The following is a 23558-nucleotide window of genomic DNA, read 5'->3' as shown; positions in this document are numbered from 1 at the left end:
GCCCCGCAAACGAAGCCGCAGGCATCAGCTAGTTCCAAAAATTTCCCGACAATGCTTTTCCTATTTACATATAGCATAACATAAAGGCATTTAACACAGAGACAGTAATTAAAACTGACGCCCCCTTGAGAACGCCATTAGTACTTACTCATAAATGTCGTTTTAACGGGCCCCTTAAATGTGTTCCGTACGTGTCCCTGGTTTTAACAGTCAGTTTAAACCCACTTAACAAAAGAAGGTGTACAATAGATACTTACACATACATACAAAAAAAAGAATAGGACCACTCTATCTCTTTCGCATGGATGTTGTAAAAGGCGACTAAGGGGCAGGCTTATTAACTTGGGATTCTTCTTTTAGGCGATAGGCTTGCAACCTGTCACTATTTGAGTCTCTATTCTATCATCAAGCCAAACAGCGTGGCCTATCAGTCTTTTCCTGGCTGTTGTCTCTGTCTACCCCGCAGGGGATGGAGACGTGATTACCTATATATAAGATAAGACATATATGTATGTATGTATCTATTCTAAAGTTTCGGAGACCACTTTAGTTTTATTGTCTAAAAGTGCGATGTTTTCCCACGACGTAGGAACAATACAACTGACTCAGAAACTGTACGTATGGCGACGGTGGGATTCGAACCTATCCACCATGGTACAAACACGCTTTTGATCCGGATACTTTAACTACTGAACCACTGATGGACTCAGAGTAACGACAAAATTATATTATGGATACATCTTATACATAAAATTCTCGTGTCACAATGTTTGTTTCCGTACTCCTCCGAAACGGCTTGACCGATTGTCATGAAATTTTGTGAGCATATTGAGTAAGTCCGAGAATCGGCCGACATCTATTTTTCATACCCACTCTTAAAATTATTATTAACAGCTATTTGGCTTAATGATAGAATTGAGATTCAAATAGTGACAGGTTGCTAGCCCAATGCCTTAAAAAGAATCCGAAGTTTTTAAGCCTGTTCCTTAGTCGCCTTTTACGACATCCTTGGGAAAGAGATGGATTGGTCCTATTCCTTTTAATTTGGTGCCGGGAACCACACGGCACGACGAAAACGACAAAACTGTGTCGAATTTATAATCAAAACATGCATATACTAATTAAAAAGCCGCATGAGTATACCTAATCGAGTTTTGTATCAAATTACACACTTAATAATCGACTAGTGACAAATTAAAAGCGATTCGATACGCGTACGAAAAATCGCTTTAAAAACGATACGTGCGGAGTGGATGGCGTAGTTCAATTCTTGGAAAAATGAGGGTTTTAGCACTTCTTTGTGTGACCATAGCATCAGTGGCCTGCTTGCCGGTAAGTTTTCTTCATATTTTTATTCATTTATCACGTCTTTATCCCGTACGTGGTAGACATAGCCAACAGTCTTGAAAAGACTGAAAGGCGGTCTCGTTTAGCCGAATGGGTTAATGATGGAATTGAGATTTTAATAGTGACAGGTTGCTAGTCCATCGCCTGCAGAAGAATCCCAAGTTTTTAAGCCTATTCCTTAGTCGCCTTTTACGACGTTCATTGGAAAGAGATGGAGTGGTCCTATTATTTTTTCTATTGGTGATGTGCCACACGGCTCGGTAAAAAATACAGACCTGTTTATATGTATGGATGTATGTATGCTTGCAATTAAATCAAATTAAAACTAAAACTACTTATAAACCGTGGCTGTGTGGTTCACGGCACCAATACAAAAAAGAATAGGACCACTCCATCTCTTTCCCATTGATGTCGTAAAAGGCGACCAAGGGATAGACTTACAAACTTGAGATTCTTTTTAGGCAATGGGCTAGCAACTTGTCACTATTTGAATCTCAATTCTATCTTAAAGCCAAATAGCTGAACGTGGCCATTCAGTATTTACAAGACTGTTGGCTCTGTCTACCCCGCAAGGGACATAGACGTGACGATATGTATGTATGTATGTACTAAAACTACTTATAAAAAGAAAGAAAAAAGAAAACTAAAAACTAAAATTTAATTTACAAATTATGTATGTTTGTATGTTGATTTTTTCCAGTCGCAGTTGCAGACAGACTTACAGTCAGAGTTGCAGTCACAGTTGCAGGCGCAGGCGCAGTTACAGCCGCAACCTGACACACGAAGGCGACTTCAGAGCGTCAATTTGAGCGTAAGTAAATAATAATCATTAAACAATTATTCTTTTAACAAGATTTCTTTTGAAATAAGTAGCACCTTTGTACTATACATACATATAATCACGTCTTTATCCCTTGCGGGGTAGACAGAGCCTACAGTCTTGAAAAGACTGAAAGGCCACGTTCAGCTTTTTGGCTTAATGATAGAATTGAGATTCAAATAGAGACAGGTTGCTAGCCTGTCGCCTAAAAAAGAATCCCAAGTTTATAAGCCTACCCCTTAGTCGGCTTTTACGACATCCATGGGTAAGAGATGGAGTGGTCCTGTTCTTTTTTGTATTGGTGCCGGGAACCACACGAAACCACATTTCGTGCAATAAAGTTTTAAATAAATAAAAAACTAAGTAATTTTAAGCATATTTTCTTATTTTTTCTAATTTTTATAATTAATTCCAGGTGGTCGACAAAGATGAAAACGATGATTTAAGACAGGTAAAGTTAAAACGTATATAATTTACCAAAAAAAAAAAACTCTTGTTACTGTTACTATAGTTAATTAAAAAAATCTAGTCAATAAATTCTACGTACATACATATGATCACGTCTATATCCCTTGTGGGGTAGACAGAGCCAACAGTCTTGAAAAGACTGATCGGCCACGTTCAGCTATTTGGCTTGTTGATATTATTGAGATCCAAATAGTGACAGGTTGCTAGCCCATCGCCTGAGAAAAGAATCCCAAGTTTGTAAGCGTATCCCTCAGTCGCCTTCCACGACATCCATGGGAAAGAGATGGAGTGATCCTATTCTTTTTTGCATTGGTGCCGGGAACCACACGGCACTATAATATAATAAATTCTATGAATAAAACATTCAGATTTCTGGCCAGGGATTCGCTCACGTGTGAATTTCTGGAAAGAATAGTCTTTTACTTCCTCCTGGCTTTAGTTCCGGTTGCATTCTCATTACTTTGGAAGTTGGAGGGCCCAGGGTTTGCCTTTGACCATGGATCCTGGATTAGGCGAGTCAGGTTTTTACACGAAGCGACTCCCATCTGACCTCCGCAATCTTTGCAGAGGAACCTAAGGGGAGACTGATAGGCGACGTTCAGCTGTTTGGCTTAATGATAGAATTGAGATTCAAATAGTGACAGGGGCAGTGCTAACCCATCGCCTTAAATAAGAATGCCAAGTATATAAACATATCCCTTAATCGCCTTTTACGACATCCATAGGGGAAGAGATGGAGAGATCCTATTCTTTCTTTGAACCATACGGCGCATATACATAAATGTTTTATACTTTACTTACATTATAAAACTTTTGCTTTAATTACTAAAAAGGCTAATTAGAGTGTTTTTTTACCCATAACTATTATTTATAGGAGTAAAAATCTGAAATTATTAATTTCTCGCAGTTCCTAATTTTCACACGAAAACAACACTACGGTTTATAAAAAATAATGATGTAATTTTTTCGGGTGGAAGTGTTTTTAAACCAAAAGTATTATAGGAAAATCATTATTTTAAAATATCTTATACAAATAAAAAAAATTTTTTACCAAGTAAAGCTTTCTTAGTATGTTAAATTTTTAATTATGAAAAAGTAGGGTCCTTTTTAATACTAATAACGTCAAAATAATCCATGCTTTATTAAAATTTACTAATATTTTTAAAGTAAAAGCAAGTCTGTCTGTCTGAAACTATTGAACTGATTTAGATGAAATTTGGTATGTAGATAAATTTTAGACCTGGAAAGGGACATCTATTTTTAATCATGAGAAAACAACACATTCCTATGGTAAAAAATACTTTTCCGTGTGGGCCGATTATAATGTATTATATGTGCGTCGTATTAATCATTCATTCATTCATATAATCACGTCTATATCCCTTGCGGGGTAGACAGAACTAGCAGTCTTGAAATACTGGCCACGTTAAGCTGTTTGGCTTAATGATAGAATTGAGATAGGTAGAGACAAGTTGCTAGCCCATCACATAAAAGAAGAATCCCAGAAAGAAGAAGAAAAGGACTCCCCCCCCCCCATCTCTTTACTATGGATGTCGTAAAAGGCGTCGTATTAAACAATCATAAAATCTGGTCAAAAAACTATCTAATGCGATCCAAGTCGCGGGTAAAAGCTTGTGTCAAATAAAAATATGTCAGAAATGTTGTGGAAAGTGTTAGTTAAAGGAAATTTTAACATCCCTCAGAAACTGCTTAGTAAACTTGCCGATCTAGTGGACTCGTATGTAAGTAATTGTCTGTCTGTGTGTAAAAAAACGAATTGGGATGTCGTGTCTAATCAAATTAACGGATTTGTCATAATTTCGATTTCTATGGGACCTTTACAGAAACAAGCTTATAATATAAGTGCTTACGTTATAAATACGGTTGGAAACATAACCCATCTAGATATAAATTGATATAAAAAACAAAAATAAATGTGTATATTTTATGTCGTTTTATGTTTTAAATGTTAAAACTGATAATAAGAGTCGCCTGCCAGGTTAAAAGAATTTTGATACAACGTAGTCAGACTTTTAAAACTATCTTGTTTGATATTTTGTTGTTGCTCTGACATTCTAAGGCTTGTGGTTCACTTATCTAAGCTAAGCTTGCACAATAAAAACTAAATTGTTATTAAAACTATTTAACCCTATACTAATATTATAAAGCTGAAGAGTTTGTTTATTTGTTTGAACGCGCTAATCTCAGGAACATCTGGTTCGAAAAAAAATTTTTTTTGCGTTATCACGCTGCAACTAATAAAGAGCAAAGAAATAATGTAATTTGTGAAAAAAACGGGGAAAATTATTCATCCTTGAGAGCTTCAATGATGCCCAAAATAACTATTCTACGCGGACGAAGTCGCGGGCACAGCTAGTTACTTATAAAAGGCTGATCAGTATTTGAGCTTCGATGCCTACAAGGGATTTTCGCATGACATATGTAATTGTGGCGACATCTCTTACGTCACACGCCATCAGCCAATCCCAGCAAAGAATGCGACGCGCTCCGCCAATAGCAGCGAAGAGTTAGTCATTCAGAGTAGCATAAATACAACCTCCGACTCAACATCGTCTCTCACGTCGCGCTTCCCTGGGTACACCTCGCCTTTTTCGAAACGCCAAATCCATCTACCAACTAAAACACCTCCGTGAGCCCTTCTTGCCATTTTAAGGGGGAGCCTGGGATCGCAAGGCATTCCACAACAATATTATCTGGCTACTCAGCGCGCCTGTGTCTTGAACCTTGTTGTTAAAAGCCATCAGCCCAGTTGCTGGCCGCCCTATCCAAGAGGCATAATATATATAGCCTGGCGGAAAAGCTTTCCTTTGCGGCGGTCGAGCTCGAATCATCATACCCACTAAAAACTATTATCAGCCCATTTTTGCCAAATCAGAGGGGCACAACGAGATATAAAACCTTTTTACCATAAATTTGTTTTTTTTTTTGTTACAGAATTACCAAAGGGAGCAGCAACACCAAAGCAGACAAAAGGACCATTTAAGGCAAGGGTATGCATTTTTACTCAGCAATTGAAGTAACATAGTGTCTGATAGTGTATGTAGATAGTCTATCAATACTTTGATGAAAAATAATTATATATATTTTTTTTAAATTACTTACATTTTCTTTTAATTCATTTTAGAGGCATTTCAACATCAATTATATGACAATAAGATATGACAATAATCAAAACTTGATTATTGTCATATCTTCTGGTTTCTCAACACGGCAACACGGTTGACGGCAAATAAATTACTTAAAACTAAGTTACTGCCGCTTCCAAAGCCGTTTCAAAGCCGTGTAGAAGAAGCACTGCAGCATTTTCTTCATCTTACATCCTTTTACTGTCTTCTTCGCTAGACCATGCATATTAATACTATGTAGACACTGTCACCACTCGCGACTAAGGGATATCTTGGGATTCTTCTTTTAGGCGATGTGCTAGCAACCTGTCACTATTTGAATCTCAATTCTATCACTGAGCGAATTAGTTGAACGTGGCCAATGAGTCTTTTCAAGACTTTTGTCTCTGTCTACCCCGCAAGGATATAGACGTGATTATATGTATGAACGTATGTATGAGTAACACATATTTCGTAATATATATATGTACATAAATATAATGAATGGCAATTAAGAATGTCATGCCGGAGAAATAATTTGGTTGGACAGAAAATGAATAAATAGATACGCTTTATTTTCCAGACAAGATGATCACGATGATCAAGATGATCGCCGGGACGATGATGAGGATCATGATGAGGAAAGTCATGCGCTGCGGGTAAGGGAATTGTCAATTTATGTAAGGTATAATAATAAAGTACCCGAAACCGCCGAGCTTGCATGAAGAGAGTTATGAATGTGGATGAAGCAAAGGAAATATGCAGAGATCGTGGCAAGTGGAAAGAGGTAGTCTCTGCCTACCCCTCCGGGAAAGAGGCGTGATTTTATGTATGTATAATAATATAGGTATATTGACGTAGAAGTCGGGAGCTCTACATTAATTGATTTACTTGCAATAAGTACGACTCCGTATCTTTTTAGTGGCTGTCGTAAAAGGCGACTAAGGGCTCATAAACTTGGGATTTTTCATATAGGTAATGGGCTAACAACCTGTCGCTAGATATTTGACTCTCAATTTCATCTTGAGGTGAACGTGGTTGTAGAAGCCATCTTGAGGACTGCCCTAGAACTCATGACGTGACATTAGCTGCAATAGACTATAGTACCTGCGCGAACTTCGGTACATCACAGCATTAATATGTTATTAAATGTTCATACATACATACAAACATATAGTTACGTCTATATCCCAACAGGGCCAACAGTCCTGAAGAGACTGACAGGCCGACGTTCAGCTATTTGGCTTAATGATAGAATTGAGATTCAAATAGCGACAGTTTGCTAGCCCATCGCCTAAAATAAGAATCCCAATTTTAACCGCCTATCCCTTTGTCGCCTCTTACGACATCCACGAGAAATGAGATGGAATGGTCCTATTCTTTTTTATATTGGTGCTGGGAACCACACAGCACTGTGAATGTAAATGTTCATAAGCCCACATATTTATTCTGATGTCCAAATACATACATCTTTATCACTGACGGGGCAGATAGAGCCAAAAGACTTTAAAAGATTTATAGGCCACGTTCAGCTGTTATGGAATTGAGATTAAATTAAATAGTGCTAGCCGATCGCTCTGTAGAATAATCCAAAGTTCTTAAGCCTTTCCCATGATTGTTTGTCATAATATACATACATACATATGGTCACGTATATATCCCTTGCAGGGTAGACAGAGCCAACAGTCTTGAAAAGACTGAATGGCCACGTTCAGCTATTTGGCTTAATGATAGAATTGAGATTCAAATAGTGACAGGTTGCAAGGCCATCGCCTAAAAAAATCCCTACTTTGCAAGGTATCCCTTTGTCGCCTTTTACGACATCCATGTGAAAGAGATGGAGTAGCCCCATTATTTTTTGTATTGGTGCCGGGAACCACACGGCAATAAATGTAAAACTAAATATTTCAATAGGAGTACCTACGTGTAATGACGTAAAATTACTTATAAAAAAACACGTTTAAAAGCTACTTTCTTATTTAAAAAAATATTGAAGTAATAATAATATAATGATCAAATGCCTTATAATTTCAGTCTCGACAATATGACCAGCTAGCCCAGCAGCTTGAATTACTACCAGTGAGTTATTTATTTATTTATTTACTAGCGACCCGCCCCGGCTTCGCACGGGTGCAAAATTCGAAAAAAATTAAACATAAAAATCTTCCTCTTGAATCACTCTACGTGTTACAAAAAACCGCATCAAAATCCGTTGCGTAATTTTAAAGATTTAAGCATACAGACAAACAGACTATAATAGCGACTTTGTTTTATACTATGTAATGATTTACCAGCGACCCGCCCCGGGTTCACACAGGTAACATAAACAGATATAAACGTACCTCAGAAAACCCTCTTTCAAACATTTCAACACACACACACACACATACACAAAATCACGCCTTTTTCCCGGAGGGGTAGGCAGAGGCTACATGTGATTTTTTTTTATTGGACAATAAATAATTTACATACTTTATTACTCACATAAATAAATAAATTTTACAACAACAATTACAGAGTCTTCAACAGCATCAACAACAACAACAACAACATCTTGTAAGTATTTGTTTATTTTTATACTAGCTTTGCCCGCGACTTCGTCCGCGTGAAATAGTTATTTTGGGCATCATTGAAGACCTCAAGGATGAATAATATCCCACGTTTTTTTTCACATTTTCTATTATTTCTTCGCTCATAATAGTTGCAGCGTGATGTTATATAGCCTTAATCCTTCCTCGATAAATGGTCTATTCAACACAAAAAGAATTTTACAATTCGAACCAGTAATTCCTGAGATTAGGGCGTTCAAACAAACAAACTCTTCAACTTTATAATATTAGTATAGATTTGCATAAACATAAACAAACTTATTATATATATATATTTAATTATTTATTTATAATTTTAAGAAGATTAATTCAGTAGATAACCCGTAAAGAGGTAACAAACAAACTGACTTTCGCATTTATAATATTAATTAGGAAACTGATTAATGATTGATTGATTGATTTTATTTTCTAGTATCAGCAGTCGCAACGGCTCCGGCCGCAGGTCAGTATTTATAAAAAAAAAATTTTTTCCCATACTTAGACCGATCAGCTGATAAACCGAGTGTAGAAACATTTTTTCAATTTTTTTTTCTTTATTTTTCATAGAAACCTAACTGCTGTAAAAATATAAGCAAATGAAAATTCGACAAACAGACATAAAGATATGATTTTCGATAGATGTGTACCTAATTTCATAATTTTACATGGTGACAAAAATAAAAAGTACAGATTTCACAAATAGGTAAAGTTTAAATAGTCAAGTCGTTAGTAACAATCAGTTTTACTCCCCATAATAGAAATGTTAGTAATTTTTTTCATATCACCAAATAATAATTTCATATCAAGGGTCTAATAAATGTAGAAAAAAAATTATTAACTATTTTCTTCCGTAAATCTTATTATTCAGAATTCAAATTAATTTTCAATAAATAAAATTATTAAAAATATTATTAAAGAGAAAACATTTAGGTTTTTGTTGGTAAATAACAAATTCGAAAAAGTAGATCGATTGTAATGAATTTTTTTCACTAGAGCTTGGGGTAATAAAAATAATAAAATAATTACCATAATGTAAAAAAGCAAGTGTTGCCCCTTAAGTGGGGTGAGGGGAGAAATATTCTTACCTATACCAGATTTTGAATTACAATAAGCATAACACCTATAAAAAACTGAGCACTTTATCGTGTGATACGAGTACAAACTTTTATAATTTATATCTTTCATATACAGACATTGGTCAGTTACAGTTTGATTTTATGTATAGAATAAGATTTTTTTACATAACCCTTTTTAATCAACAGCAACATTATCACGATGACGATTAGTCGTCAGTTAATAAAATTAAGATTTTAAAGAAAAGTCTTACATTTTAAGAACCTCCTTGAATGGATAATTAACATTTTGAAAACTAAATCGCAGTGAAAAAAGCACTTGAGTTATATATAGACTATATTTGTGTGAATATTTAAAGTGTTCAAAATAAAAAAAAATATTTTATATTTTTTAGCAACTTCATCGGGACTACGATCATCAGGTGATTTAAAAAAAAATAATAATATGCTTAAAATGTTAAAAAATAGCTGAGCTGAGGAATACTGAAAACTATTTACATAATACCTTCAGGAATAGAATGGGATAAATAAGTTAACAGGATCTTTCCGCCGGCCGAGATGATATTACGTATTTAGGATCGTGGATTTTGAGACTTTTATTTTATTTCGTACTTTCTAAAATATGAACCGATATTTTTCTTTTAACGTTTTTAGTATCCTTTAGTACACTTAACAGTTAAATTTATGCAGTTGAATTAAAAGTCACCCTGTATTTGTTAATTGACATCCGGAGAAAATGACGCCGTGTAGTTTGTTCCGCCGCTTCTTCTACACTTGCGCTTTGGAAGCGGCAGTAGATTTAATTATAACTTGTGTTGACGTCATTAAGTGTTTTTTTTTTAAAAGCTGTCCTATTTTCTTTATATTGAATAGTACCAACCAAATATATATTTTTCATTTTTCTACAGCTTCATCATGAATTAGACCGAGATTATCAGGTAGGACAAAACCCTATGTTCTGGCAGTTACCAAAAACATGAAATACATTAATCACTTCTACACTGAAAGGCCACGTTTAGCTGTACGGCATATAAATTTATGATATTAAAAAAAAATATCGAAATAAAAAGAGGAAATAAAATCTAATTTAAAACTAATATAATTAATTATTAATATATTTATTTAGCAACACCAACAACATCATCTTTTGAACCGGGAGAATGAGGTAAAATTATTATTTAAAGTACATATAATATAAGGGACAGATTACACAGATTGAGTAAGCCTCGAAGTTAGTTCGAAACCGGTGTTACGAGATACTAACTTAACGATATAATACTAACTAAACGATTAAATTATTAAAAAATAAACATACAAAATCCAGTCCAATTAGAAAAAGTTTGTTACCCATCATGCCCTGGCGAATAAATTTCAAAGAAGTTCAAAAGCATCGCAGTTTCCTTTATTTCTTTACTTTTTCCTTTATTTCTTTACTTCTAATAGTTGCAGCGTTATGTTTTATAGCCTTCCTCGATATTTTTTTTCAATTTCAACCAGTAGTTCCTGAGATTAGCGCGTTAAAACAAACAAACCCTTCAGCTTTATAATATTATATTAAATTTATAATATCGTTAAGTTAGTAAGTGTATAATTGATTTGGCCTTATAATTGTTTTTTTTATTTTCGCAGCTACATCTACAGCACCAATATGGTTCTGACCGCCATCAAGTAAGTAGAGATTTATTCTCGTGCCATTTTTTTTTTATTATTGTTTTTTTATTAAATATTTCTAAAGGCACAGAAAATGCAATATAGTGATTTGAATATTATATTGTTTAAGTACATTATTATTCCCATTTATTCATTATGTTTTAATGGAAACAATATTCGTCCACGGTTCAAATTTAACATGTATTCGTAACTTGACATCCGGAGAAAATGACGCCGTGTAGTTTGTTCCGCCGCTTTTTCTTCACTTGCGCTTTAGAAGCGGTAGTAGATTTAATTATGACTTTTGTTGTCATTAAGTGATGTTTTTGTCCTTTTTGGTAAGTAACAACCAAATACCTTTATATATTTTTCATTTTTCTACAGCTTCATCATGACTTAGACCGAGATTACCAGGTAGGACAAAACACTATGTTCTTGCAGTTACCAAAAACATGAAATACAATATATATATATATTCTATACTGAAAGGCCACGTTCAGCTGTATGGTATATAAATTTTTATGATATTAAAAAAAATACCGAAATAAAAAAAGGCAATAAAACCTAATTTAAAACTAATATAATTAATAGATGACGCAATTAATAATGATTATCTTTATTTAGCAACACCAACAACATCATCTTTTAGACCGCGATAATGAGGTAAAATTATTATTTAAATTAAATATAATATAAGGGACAGATTACACAGATTAAGTAAGCCTCGAAGTAAGTTCGAAACTGGTGTTACGGGATACTAATTTAACAATATAATACTCAATCATTAAGTACTTATGTAAATATATTGCCAAAAAACATAAAATATAAACTTAAAGAGCATTTCCTTAGTTCCCTTAAAAATGTATATTGTCATAACCATAATTAATAAGCGACCAAATAATAAAAAAACATATGTATTTGTCCAATTCTTGGTTATTTTTCTTCTTCTATGTAATACAATATGATTAATTGACGTTAACTTAATTCTTAGTGTAATCTCAATCATTAGTGGTTTCGCTATGCTAAGTTAATACCAACTTAATGTTTTGTAAGATCTTTCATACAATAATAATAAAATAAAAAAATGAACATCAAAAAGACCTACGCCAAATAGAAAAAGTTCGTTTTCCATCATACCCTGGCAAATAAATTTCAATGCAGTTCAGAAGCATCGTAGTTTAGTAAATACAAGAAACTCTCGAAAGAATCGAATTCAAAGAGTTTTACATAATTTACTATATAAACTTATTAAGCACGTAGTTAAAGCCGTAAATTACATACATTCATATGATCACGTTTATATCCCAAGCGGAGTAGACAGAGCCACCAGTCTTGAAAAGACTGATAAGCCACGCTCAGCTGTTTGGCTTAGGGATAGAATTAATTAGTAAGCTATTAAGTATATAAGTACAACATATTAATTTTAAAATTTATAATATCGTTAAGTTCGTAAATTAATATGGCCTCTTAATTGTTTTTTTTTTTTTTGACAGCTGCACCTACCGCACCAATATGGTTCTGACCGCCATCAAGTAAGTAGAGACTTGATTCTTGTGCCATTATTTTTTTAATTATTGTTTCGTTTAATTTAAAGCAATTAAGCTCAAAACTGGCGATTGATTGATTGCATGATTGCTGGCAAAAGATTTTGGCGAAACTTGGCACAGATGTAGAATATTCTCCTTAGAGTAACATAAGTTACTGTTTCCCACGGGAATGGGAAATATTGCCAACATATTCCTTCGAAAAAGACGTCTTTTGTTTGAGTAGTTGTTTAAATCATAAAGTTTTTTAATCTTTTTTAGCAACACCAACAACATCATCTTTTGGATCGGGATAATGAGGTAAAATTATTATATAAATTGAAAATATGTATATGTTTCTATATATGGGGCAGATTACACTGATTGAGTAAGCACGAAGTAAGTTTGAAACTTGTGTAACGAAATACCAACTTAACGATACTATTTTTTATGATAAATAGATAACCGGCACCAATACGAAATATAATAGGACCACTCCATCTCTTTCCCATGGATGTCGTTAAAGGCGACTAAGGGATAGGCTTACAAACTTGGGATTCTATTTTAGACGATGGGTTAGCAACCTGTCACTATTTGAATCTCAATTCTATCATTAAGCTAATTAGCTGAACTTGGCCTTTCGGTCTTTTCATGACTGTTGGCTCTGTCTACCCCGCAAGGAATATAGACGTGACCATATGTATGTATGTATGTATAAATAGATAAACATCCAAGACCCAGAACAATCACAGAAAGTTCGTGTCTCGTCATGCCCTGAGAAGAACTTAAGAGGTATTTAGCACGAAGCAATTTATTCTCTCTTCCACATTCTATTCTAAGTTTGGATATTTGTGAAGTTGACGTTGTTGATGTAAATGCTGCAGTGCAGTTTGTTACCGCTTCTTCTGCACTAACGCCTTAGAAGCGACAGTAAACTCAGTTTTAAGTAATTTATTTGACGTCAACCAATGTTGTGAAACCAAAAGATTTGACAATTATTAAGCGATATGAAGTATCCTATAATAATGAATAACAATATTGAATTTGAATTTGAGTTGAAGCCGAAGGCGTAAGCTATAAAATAAATATATTAATTTATAATATTGTTAAGTTAGTAAGTATATAATTGATTGGGCCTTATAATTGTTTTTTTTTTTATTTTTGACAGCTGCATCTGCAGCACCAATATGGTTCTGACCGCCGTCAAGTAAGTAGAGATTATATTGTCGTGCCATTATTTTTATTATTGTTGTTAATAAATAACTTCCAAAATTATTGTTTTGTTTAAAATTGTTTATAAAAAAATTGGTTACAAAACTGCTTGTCCGATTTTGATGAAATTAGTCACAGGAACAGATTCAAACTTCATCTGTAACATAGGCTTCATTTATTACTGGAAATCCCACCGGATACAAAGCCTTGGTCAAAGTATTATAGTAGAAATACTAAGCACTTATTTACTTTTAAAATGCTGAATGTATTATTCTAAATGTAAATAGTACTAAGTACAGAGATATGTATGTAGCTTTGATTACAAAATAAATAATATCGTTAAGATGGTATCCTCTTCCTCACTGTTGCGGATCGTGACGTTTATTGTTCATCATGAACAAGACCGAGAATACCATGTAAGATAAAAACACTATGTTCCAGCAATTACCAAATACATAAATACATTATTATCACTTATACACTGAAAGACCACGTTCAGCATTTAAATTTATGATATAAAAAAATCAAAAGAGGTATTACAACGTAGTAAATACAAATTTAATTAAAAGATGATGCTATGCTATGACTTAATCAATATTTATCTATACTTATAACATATTGTTTTTGTATTTTGTTTGTATCGAGAAACTCTGTAACTACGGGACCGACACTGGCGAAACTTGGCACAGATATAGAATAGTCTCCTTAGAGTAACATAAGTTACTGTTTCCCACGGGAAAGGGAAATATTGCCAACATATTTCTTCGAAATAGACATCTTTTGTTTGAGTAATTTTGTTTTATATCTTTTTTAGCAACACCAACAACATCATCTTTTGGATCGGGATAATGAGGTAAAATTGTTATACAGGGTGACTTTCAATTCAACTGCATAAATTTAACTGTTAAGTGTATTCATCTAAAGGATATTTAAAAACGTTAAAAGAAAAATATCGGTTCATATTTCAGAAAGTAAAAATAAAAATAAAAGTATCAAAATCCACGATCATAAATACGTTATATCACCCCGGCCGGCGGAAAAGCGACACGTAAGATTCAGAGGTCAACGACACAATTCATTCAGCTGAGCGATCTCGACAACTCTGTACTTTACTTGATCTTGATACTAGAAAAATAATTTATTTACATGTTTAGTTTTAATTTCTTTTTGTAGTTATTGGTCTTTAATAAAGCGTGTGACGTAGTTTTTGAGACTTTTTAAATGTGAAAATGATGACATTTAATTTAAATAAAAATGGGCTCAAACGGCTCAGAAGCATGGGTATAGTCTATGTTTAAAAGGATGCAGTTGTTTTAAATGTCACCCTGTATAAATTTCGTTTCTCGTCGTTTAAGAAAGTTCGTTTCTCGTCATGCCCTGAGAAGAACTTAGAAGGTATTTTACACGTAGTTGAAGCCGCAGGCACAGGCTATAAAGAACCCGGTTGACCGAGCTTTGCTCGGTCTACCTGAGATGGCGCTGATATATTTTCTTAAAACGCGGTTTTTAAAATGTTTATATATCTTGGGTACCGAGCTTTTCTCGAACCTAGGACCTTGATAAATCGATTCCTTGAGCCGAAAAGCCACTAATCTGTAACTTGCATGAAAATCGTTTGGAGCCGTTTCCGAGATCCTGATTATATACATATATACAAGAATTGCTAATAAGTTAAGTTAATAAGTATAAGTAATTGATTGGGCCTTATAATAATTTTTTTTTATTTACAGCTGCACCTGCAACACCAATATGGTTCTGATCGCCGTCAAGTAAGTAGAGATTTTATTCTCGTGCCTAACTGCTTTACCGATTTTGATGAAATTAGTCACGGAAAGAGACTAGACGATGTTATGCTATGTTTTTGTATTTTTGTTTGTAATGAGAAGCTCAGAAACTACGCGACCGATTTTGGCGAAACTTGGCACAGATATAGAATAGCCTCCTTAGAGTAACATAAGTTACTGTTTCCCACGGGAAAGGGAAATATTGCCAACATATTCCTTCGAAATAGATATCTTTTGTTTGAGTAATTAAGTTTAAATAATAAAATTATATATCTTTTTAGCAACACCAACAACATCATCTTTTGGATCGTGATAATGAGGTAATATTATTATGCAACATTTTTTTATTCATTTTTTTATTGTTTTTTTAACATAGACTTCATTTATTACTGGAAATCCCACTGGTAACGAAGCCTTGGACGAAGTCTCATAGTAGAAATACTAAGTACTTATTTACATTAAAAATGCTGAATGTATCAGGCTGAATTTAAATACTAAGTACAGTGATAGCTTTGATTTGAGGAAGGGTTTAGGCTATATAACATCACGCTGCAATAATAAGGAGCGAAGAAATAAAGGAGAATGTGAAAAAAAATCTGGGAAAATTATTCATCCTTGAGGGCTTCAATGATGCCCAAAATAACTATTCCACGCGGACGAAGTCGCGGGAACAGCTAGTTATTTAATATTTGTTTTTTTTTTGCAGCTACATTATGGGTCTGACCGCCATCAAGTAAGTGGGGATGTTTTAAAAGTTAATTTTTATACAAAAAAAAATTAAAAAAATATTTATTTTGTTTATAGTGATAAACTCAAAACCGCTCGATCGATGTTGATGAAATAAGTCACACAAACAGACTACATCTTCGTGTATTACTTAGGCTATTTCCAAAATTCCAACGGCTGCGAAGTCTTATAAATAGTAAATAATACGTACTTCATTAAGTACTTATTTACATTTAAAATGCATTGATTAGACTGAATACATACAGTATATATATCATGTCTATACCCCTTGCGGGGTAGACAGGGCCAACAGCCTTGGAAAGACTGACTGAAGACTGAAAGCCACCAGGACAAATTCAGCTGTATGGCTCAATGATGGAATTGAGATTCAAATAATAATGTATAAATATGTATGTATGTTTGTATATTTTTCAGCAACAACGTTACCAACACCAACTGGATCAAGACAGAGAGGTAAAACCATACTTAGTATTATTATAAACTAGATGCTGCCCGCGACTTCGTCCGCGTAAATTTCGAGTTGAATCTTGATCATACAGTCAGATACAGACAGACAAACAAAAAGTTTAAAATAAAATTATCCATTTCATTCAAAATACTAAATGTACAGACAAAATATTTTTACTGTTTTATTATATGTATATACTTGTAGATGTGTAGTTGTTTGTTTGTCTTTCACGTCCTAACCACTGAACCTATTTGCATGAAAGATTGTACATATGTATGTATAGTTAGGAGCCTAAAGAATAACATTGGGTGCTTTTCACCTTACAATAGTAAATACACAATATCCTACTACTATTATAAAGGCGAAAGTTTGTATGGATGTTTGTTACTCTTTCACGCAAAAACTACTAAACCGATTACCATGAAATTTGGTATGTAGGTAGCTGAAGACCCAGAATAACACATAGGCTACTTTTTATCCCAGAGTTCCCGCGGGATTGATAGGGTTTCCATGCGGACGAAGTCGCGGGCGGCCTCTAGTATATAATATACCTAAATATTAATATCACAAAATATGGAAGATAAGCATTATATTAGAATTAGAAGAGGAAATAAAATTGAGAGAAACATCGATGATATTTAACTTTTGGATCAATTATCAAATCTTGACAATTTGATATAGAACATTAAAAGTTCGTGTGAAAAAAAAAACATTAATTCAAAAAATTGTACAGAAATAGTTCTGCTCATTTTTTCTTTTTTTGCAGTTACAATATTTGCAGCAAGAATTACAGGCTTTATATCAGGATAGATCGAATCTAGATCACCAGGTACATACATCCAAAATTAATTTATGTCCCCTTTATCAACGTTCCGGCGAAAGGTCAGGTCAAGAATACTTTAAACCACCGAGCTGGTATGGAGAGAGTTTTGAATATCGAATGAACGAAGTAAGTATGCAGGGATGCCGTGTGGTTCCCGGCACCAATAGAAAAAGAAAAGGACCACTCCATCTCTCTACCATGGATGTCGTAAAAGGCGACTAAGGGGTAGGCTTATAAACTTGGTATTCTTCTTTTAGGCGATGGGCTAGCAACCTGTCCCTATTTGAATCTCAATTCTATCTTAAAGCCAAATAGCTGAACGTGGTCTATCAGTCTTTTCAAGACTGTTGGCTCTGTCTACCGCGCTAGGGATATAGACGTGATTATATGTATGCAGGGATCGTGGCAAGTTATTTTACGTCCACTACTGAACATAGGCCTCTTTCAATAACTTCTACATTGGAGGCGGCCTGCTTCCAACATTTCCCAGCGAACTTCACCAGGTCATCAGTTCATCTCAATATATATATATATTTTCAATATTAAATCTCATAAATATACAAATCTGAACAATGTATTCTCTCGTCCACATTATATTCTAAGTTTAATTAATATTGTGAAGTTGACGTTGTTGAAGAAAATGCTGCAGTGCACTTTGTTACCGCTTCTTCTGCACTGACGCCTTGGAAGCGGCAGTAAACTTAGTTTTAAGTAATTTATTTGACGTCAACCAATATTGTTAAACCATACGTTTTGACAATTATTAAGCGATATATTAATTATTAAGGATACTGTTATCCTATAGTAATGAATAAAAATTTTGAATTTGAATTTGAATCTCGCGAGGAGCCGTCCTACTACTCCGCTTTCCGGTACCAGGTCTCCACTGGAGAACATTTTGACCCCATCTATAGAATAGAATACTCGTAGAATAGAATAGATTTATTTTCAAAATTGGATACAAGGTATCACTTATTGACGTCACATCACTTTAATCTAATTATAACTACCACCGCTTCCAAAGCGCATGTGTCGAAGAAGCGGCGGAACAAACTACACTGCAGCATTTTCATCGGACGTCAATAAACAAATAAAGATCTTTTAAATCTAAATCATGGACATTGTCTGCATTAAAAAACATGAATAAATGTAGAACTATACATCCTACTACTATTATAAAGGCGAAAGTTTGTATGGATGTTTGTTACTCTTTCACGCAAAAACTACTGAACCGATTACCATGAAATTTGGTATGTAGGTACCTGAAGACCCAGAATAACACATAGGCTACTTTTTATCCCAGAGTTCCCGCGGGATTGATAGGGTTTCCATGCGGACGAAGTCGCGGGCGGCCTCTAGTATCATTATAAAGTTTTCTTAACCCTCGGAAAATGCTTTATAATCATATTTTTTAACGATGTATCTACCTACATGCATTAATACATATTTTTGTTTTCAGACTCTGTTAGATGACAGAAATGATAATTATCAACACAGATATTCAGATGTAAGTAATCTGATGGATTTATGACAATTTCCTATAGGTATATTTTGAATGTACCTATACGTTCAACTTTTTTTTAAACTTACAAACAGATTATATATTTATAAGTACAAATATATGAAAAAAGTTAATGTTTTTATTTTGTGTGAACGATAACATTCTAAAAGTACTGAACAGTTTTAATGATATATGGCACAGACATACAAAACCTTCAAACATTAGGATAGTTTTTTCTAGTTATTCCCACGGAAGCTAAGCTTCGCGCAAAAGCTAGTTATTTTAAATAGGAAATTTAAAAAACTCAATACAGAAAAGCATTATTTAACTATTCGTCTAATCTTAGCAACATTTGAAAAGCTTATATAATTTACTAAAAGAACCATTTTGTCGGATATTTCATATATATTTATTGTTAAGGTTGTAAGATATACATACATACTTACATATAGTCACGTCTATATCCTTGTGTGGTAGACAGAACCAACAGTCTTGAAAAAACTGAAAGGTCACGTTCAGCTGCATGGCTAAATGATGGAATTGAGATTCAAATAGTGACAGGTTGCTAGCCCATCGCCTGCAAGAAAAATACTAAGTTAATTAGCCTTTCCCTTAGTCACCTTTTACGATGGGAATGTGTATTTTAAGTGTATTCATTTTAAAAAATAACATGTTCTGTTTAAAAAATAACATTTTCTGTTTAGCTCCACAACAGGTTGACGAACCGTTATGATGACAGGCAGAGACTGGTGAGTTTCAAATCCAAAGGAACCTATACTACCTAATCACCCCTCTATCCCGGAGGGGTAGGCAGAGACTTCATCCTTCCACTTGCCACGATACCTGCATACTTTTGTCGCTACCTCCACATTCATAACTCACTTCATGCAAGCTCGGTGATTATTTCAAAAGTACTTAGGTACATTTAACAATTAAATATATTACTAAATAATTATAACTCTTCACTCCAAAAATATTTAATAATGGCTAATAATCTATTCTATACTATTAAATGAGCATTTTCTTTTTTATAATATTATTTTAATTTCCGCATTATTTATTATTGTTATATACCGAGCTTATAATTCTATTTTTTTTTACCTTATCTAGTCTATCTTAAAATTAAAACATACTCCAGGTTCCTCTCCAGAGTGGCGAGGATGTAACCGGGCCTATAGCCAAGAGGAAAAGGAGGAATCTTAAAATTATACTTTTGTTTAATCTATAAGTAAAATAAATAAATAAAATTCATTTATTTCAGACAATAAAGATCCATATACAATTTTCAATAAAATTAAATAAGCAGATAAAATTAAATCAATATTAAATTAAAATATTCTGTAACTTATAAATTACGTAATTGTTGGGTTCATTTCAATCTGTGTAGGTATCTATGTGGGCGATATCGCCCGGGTGAAGATAATAAACATTGTTGTACGTACTTAATTAACATTTGAATGCTGCAGTGCAGTTTGTTACCGCTTCTTCTGCACTAACGCTTTGGAAGCGGCAGTAAACTTTATTTTAAATAATTTATTTGACGTCAACCAATGTTGTGAAACGAAACTTTTCGACAATTATTAAGCGATATAGAATAAAAAATTTGAATTTGAATTTGATTTTGTAAAATAATATGATTATTCTTAAATAGCTAGCTTATAATTCTGTTTTCAGTACCAACAGCACGGCCACCAAAGTTTGCAAGTGAGTCTTATTAAATAGAAAAATCATCCGTTACTTACTTTCATTGAAAAATAATTAACGAAAATGATTCGATTATTTTATTATTATCTTCCTCTACTACCAGTAGAGAAAATGAGTTCATTTTTTTTCGATTTTATTATTCGTTTGCAAAGCTCTTTCTTTACAAGGTGAAATAAAAATTTAGTGTAAAAGAAATTTACCCTTTTAACAAATTAGTTGATAAGCCGTGTGGTCTGAAAAAAAATCGCTTATTACAATACCTATGTTTTTTTTAAATCTACTCAGTTTAATCGTACAAACATGCTGTGTGAATACATACATACATATAGTCACGTCTATATCCCTTGCGGGGCAGACAGAGCCAACAGTCTTGAAATCCTCCATCTCTTTCCCATGGATGTCGTAAAAGGCGACTAAGGGATATGTTTATAAACTTGGGATTCTTCTTTTAGGTGACAGGCTAGCAACCTGCCACTATTTGAATCTCAATTCTATCATCAAGCCAGACAGCTGAACGTGGCCACTCAGTCTTTTCAAGACTGTTGGCTCTGTCTACCCCGCAAGGGATATAGACGTAACCATATGTATGTATGTCAATATTGGAATAACTCTTGATTACGATCGTCGTCAGCTTCCACACTTATTTTCTGTTTCAATTCAAATTACAGTTGAATCAAAGACGCCCTGATCTGAATCGAGTAAGTGTTAATTTACTTTTCGACCTCGCCGATTAGCAACAATTCAATTCAATTCATCATCCCGAGAATATACCTAGTAAGAAAATCTCTTAAGAATTTGATTATTGGTTAATTTAATTTACAAAAAACCTTTAATGTGCATTTCTTTTGTAGGTGCTTTACCAGCTGGTAAGTAATTAACGGATTAAAAAAATACATGTATACCTACATAAAATCACACCTCTTTCCCAGAGTGGTAGACAGAGACTAGATATTTCCACTTGCCACGATCCCCACATGCTTCTTTCGCATCGTTTACATTTATAACTCTCTTCATGTAACTTTATCGGTTTAGGGCACTCATGACCTGACTAGGACGGTCAGTATTTGATCAAGGTACGTTCGTCTTGACCTTCCAATCCACACACTCCTTGTATATTGGTTTAGTCAACTTGATATTAAAGAATAACTTACTTTATTTATTAACTTGATATTGATATTTAATACCTTGTTGTACTCATATTATGCAAATGAAAGTTTGAATTTGAATTTGATATAATCTATTCAGATCTAAGCATTCCCCTTTCTCTACCTTTCACTTTATATTCTTTCCAATTATTAACCCGCCAGCACCCGAGCCTCTAGAAATTACACGGGCACTCGCGCGTAGAGCATTTTGCTCACGTTTATGAATGTTATTAAAAAAACTTAATAGGAATGGGATAAGGTAAAAGCTCAACCATACTATACTCGTGACCACCTCATATGGTGTTTGTTAGCGTTAGTCTCTTAGCGTTATCCTGGTTGTGTCGTCTCTTGTGAGGAGTCCAAGGTCAGGTTATCGCGCGAAAAACTATAGCTGTTTCACTTTTTATTTTCACGTGAAACGGGATAGCTACAGTTTTTCGCGCGATAAAAACGGCGTCGCGCGTGCAATGCTACGTTGACAGGAGTGGGTAAGTCAGGTCACACTACGAGATTCCCGTCTGACTCCCGTGACCTTGTTAACAGTGGACTTAACAAAGTAAAGCTGCATCACTCAAAAGGCTGCACAAGTGACCTCTTGTGACAGAAATACTAATTTGGAAATAAACCCTTTAAACTAATGCAACTACTTCTAAATGCTTCTTGAGATATCCACGGAAATTAGATGAAGTGATCCTTTTTATAGTGCAAAGCGACTGCCTGTTACATAAATGTTCATAGGGGGGTTAACCGAGACGATAAGGCTTTTTAGGGAGAATATTCATTATAAAAACTGTACTTAGGTACTCCTTTTTAACCAACTTGACAAAAAGGAGGACAATTCGAAGAGTACGTTTATATCTTTAATTAAATGTTTTTTGTAACAAAATATGAGTCTTACCATAAGGTTTATACTAATTGCAGTCGGAAAATACCTATGGTTTTTTTTTTCTTTTCAACGCCCACATCAAAAATAATTTTTAGTTTACTAAAGAAAATTTCCAGTGACTTATAATTTAACCCTGTGCACCTAAGTCACATATCATATATCTATTTGATATCACCTGGGTGAACAAAATTAACATATTGTTGTCCTTTTGGAATTTTACCTGCACAAAGTATAATAAACCATTTTTTAAATATTTAATTTTATAGTATCTAACTTTTATTAGGATTTATCAAATAGCCTTTGCAACCGCTTTGTGACAAAAAAAAAACAATATTTTTTTTTTATTCCACAGCGTCAGCAACAACAACAACTCGATGAGGAAGATAATCAACACCAAGAATATAAAAAGTAATTCCAAAATCAAATGTTACCCAACGAATATATTATGTACTACAATTGCAAAAGTAGTTCCGATTCCAAATTACATAATACTAATGTATTTACAATTTTAAAATTGCATTTGACAAAGTTCTGAAATCGAATTTTATTTTACAAATGTAATTGCATTATTCGTTCCAAAATTAAAATTTGTTCCTATGAATGAAATTGCAAATGTAATACCACACTCACATTTTACTCTACTTACGACAACGCAATGAATATGGACCTTATGTTTAATTATATTCAAATAAATTTTTAAGTAGCAAGCAATTG

The 23558-nt window shown here is 33.8% G+C and overlaps 1 protein-coding gene across 1 annotated transcript; it reads left to right on the top strand.

Annotated features, from left to right (window-relative positions):
* Positions 1-1278: 1278 nt before the first annotated feature.
* On the top strand, positions 1279-23256 carry LOC106140488 (uncharacterized). The gene is made up of 6 exons (XM_013342087.1): positions 1279-1332; positions 2048-2158; positions 2583-2618; positions 5591-5646; positions 6344-6419; positions 23197-23256. Exons 1-6 carry the CDS (start codon positions 1279-1281, stop codon positions 23254-23256), a joined length of 393 nt encoding a protein of 130 aa, XP_013197541.1.
* Positions 23257-23558: the final 302 nt, after the last annotated feature.

This window comes from Amyelois transitella, chromosome 27, assembly GCF_032362555.1.
Source record: "Amyelois transitella isolate CPQ chromosome 27, ilAmyTran1.1, whole genome shotgun sequence".
Taxonomy (NCBI): domain Eukaryota; kingdom Metazoa; phylum Arthropoda; class Insecta; order Lepidoptera; family Pyralidae; genus Amyelois; species Amyelois transitella.
Note: the sequence above shows the minus strand (reverse complement) of the source record. Positions and strands in the feature narration are given on the sequence as shown.

Excerpts from the sequence above, each read along its gene's own strand:
- LOC106140488 (XM_013342087.1), top strand. The coding sequence starts at position 1,279 with ATGAGGGTTTTAGCACTTCTTTGTGTGACCATAGCATCAGTGGCCTGC. Across the intron at positions 2,619-5,590 it reads AAAACGATGATTTAAGACAG|AATTACCAAAGGGAGCAGCA; the intron begins GTAAAGTTAAAA and ends TTTTTGTTACAG. Across the intron at positions 5,647-6,343 it reads AAGGACCATTTAAGGCAAGG|ACAAGATGATCACGATGATC; the intron begins GTATGCATTTTT and ends TTTATTTTCCAG.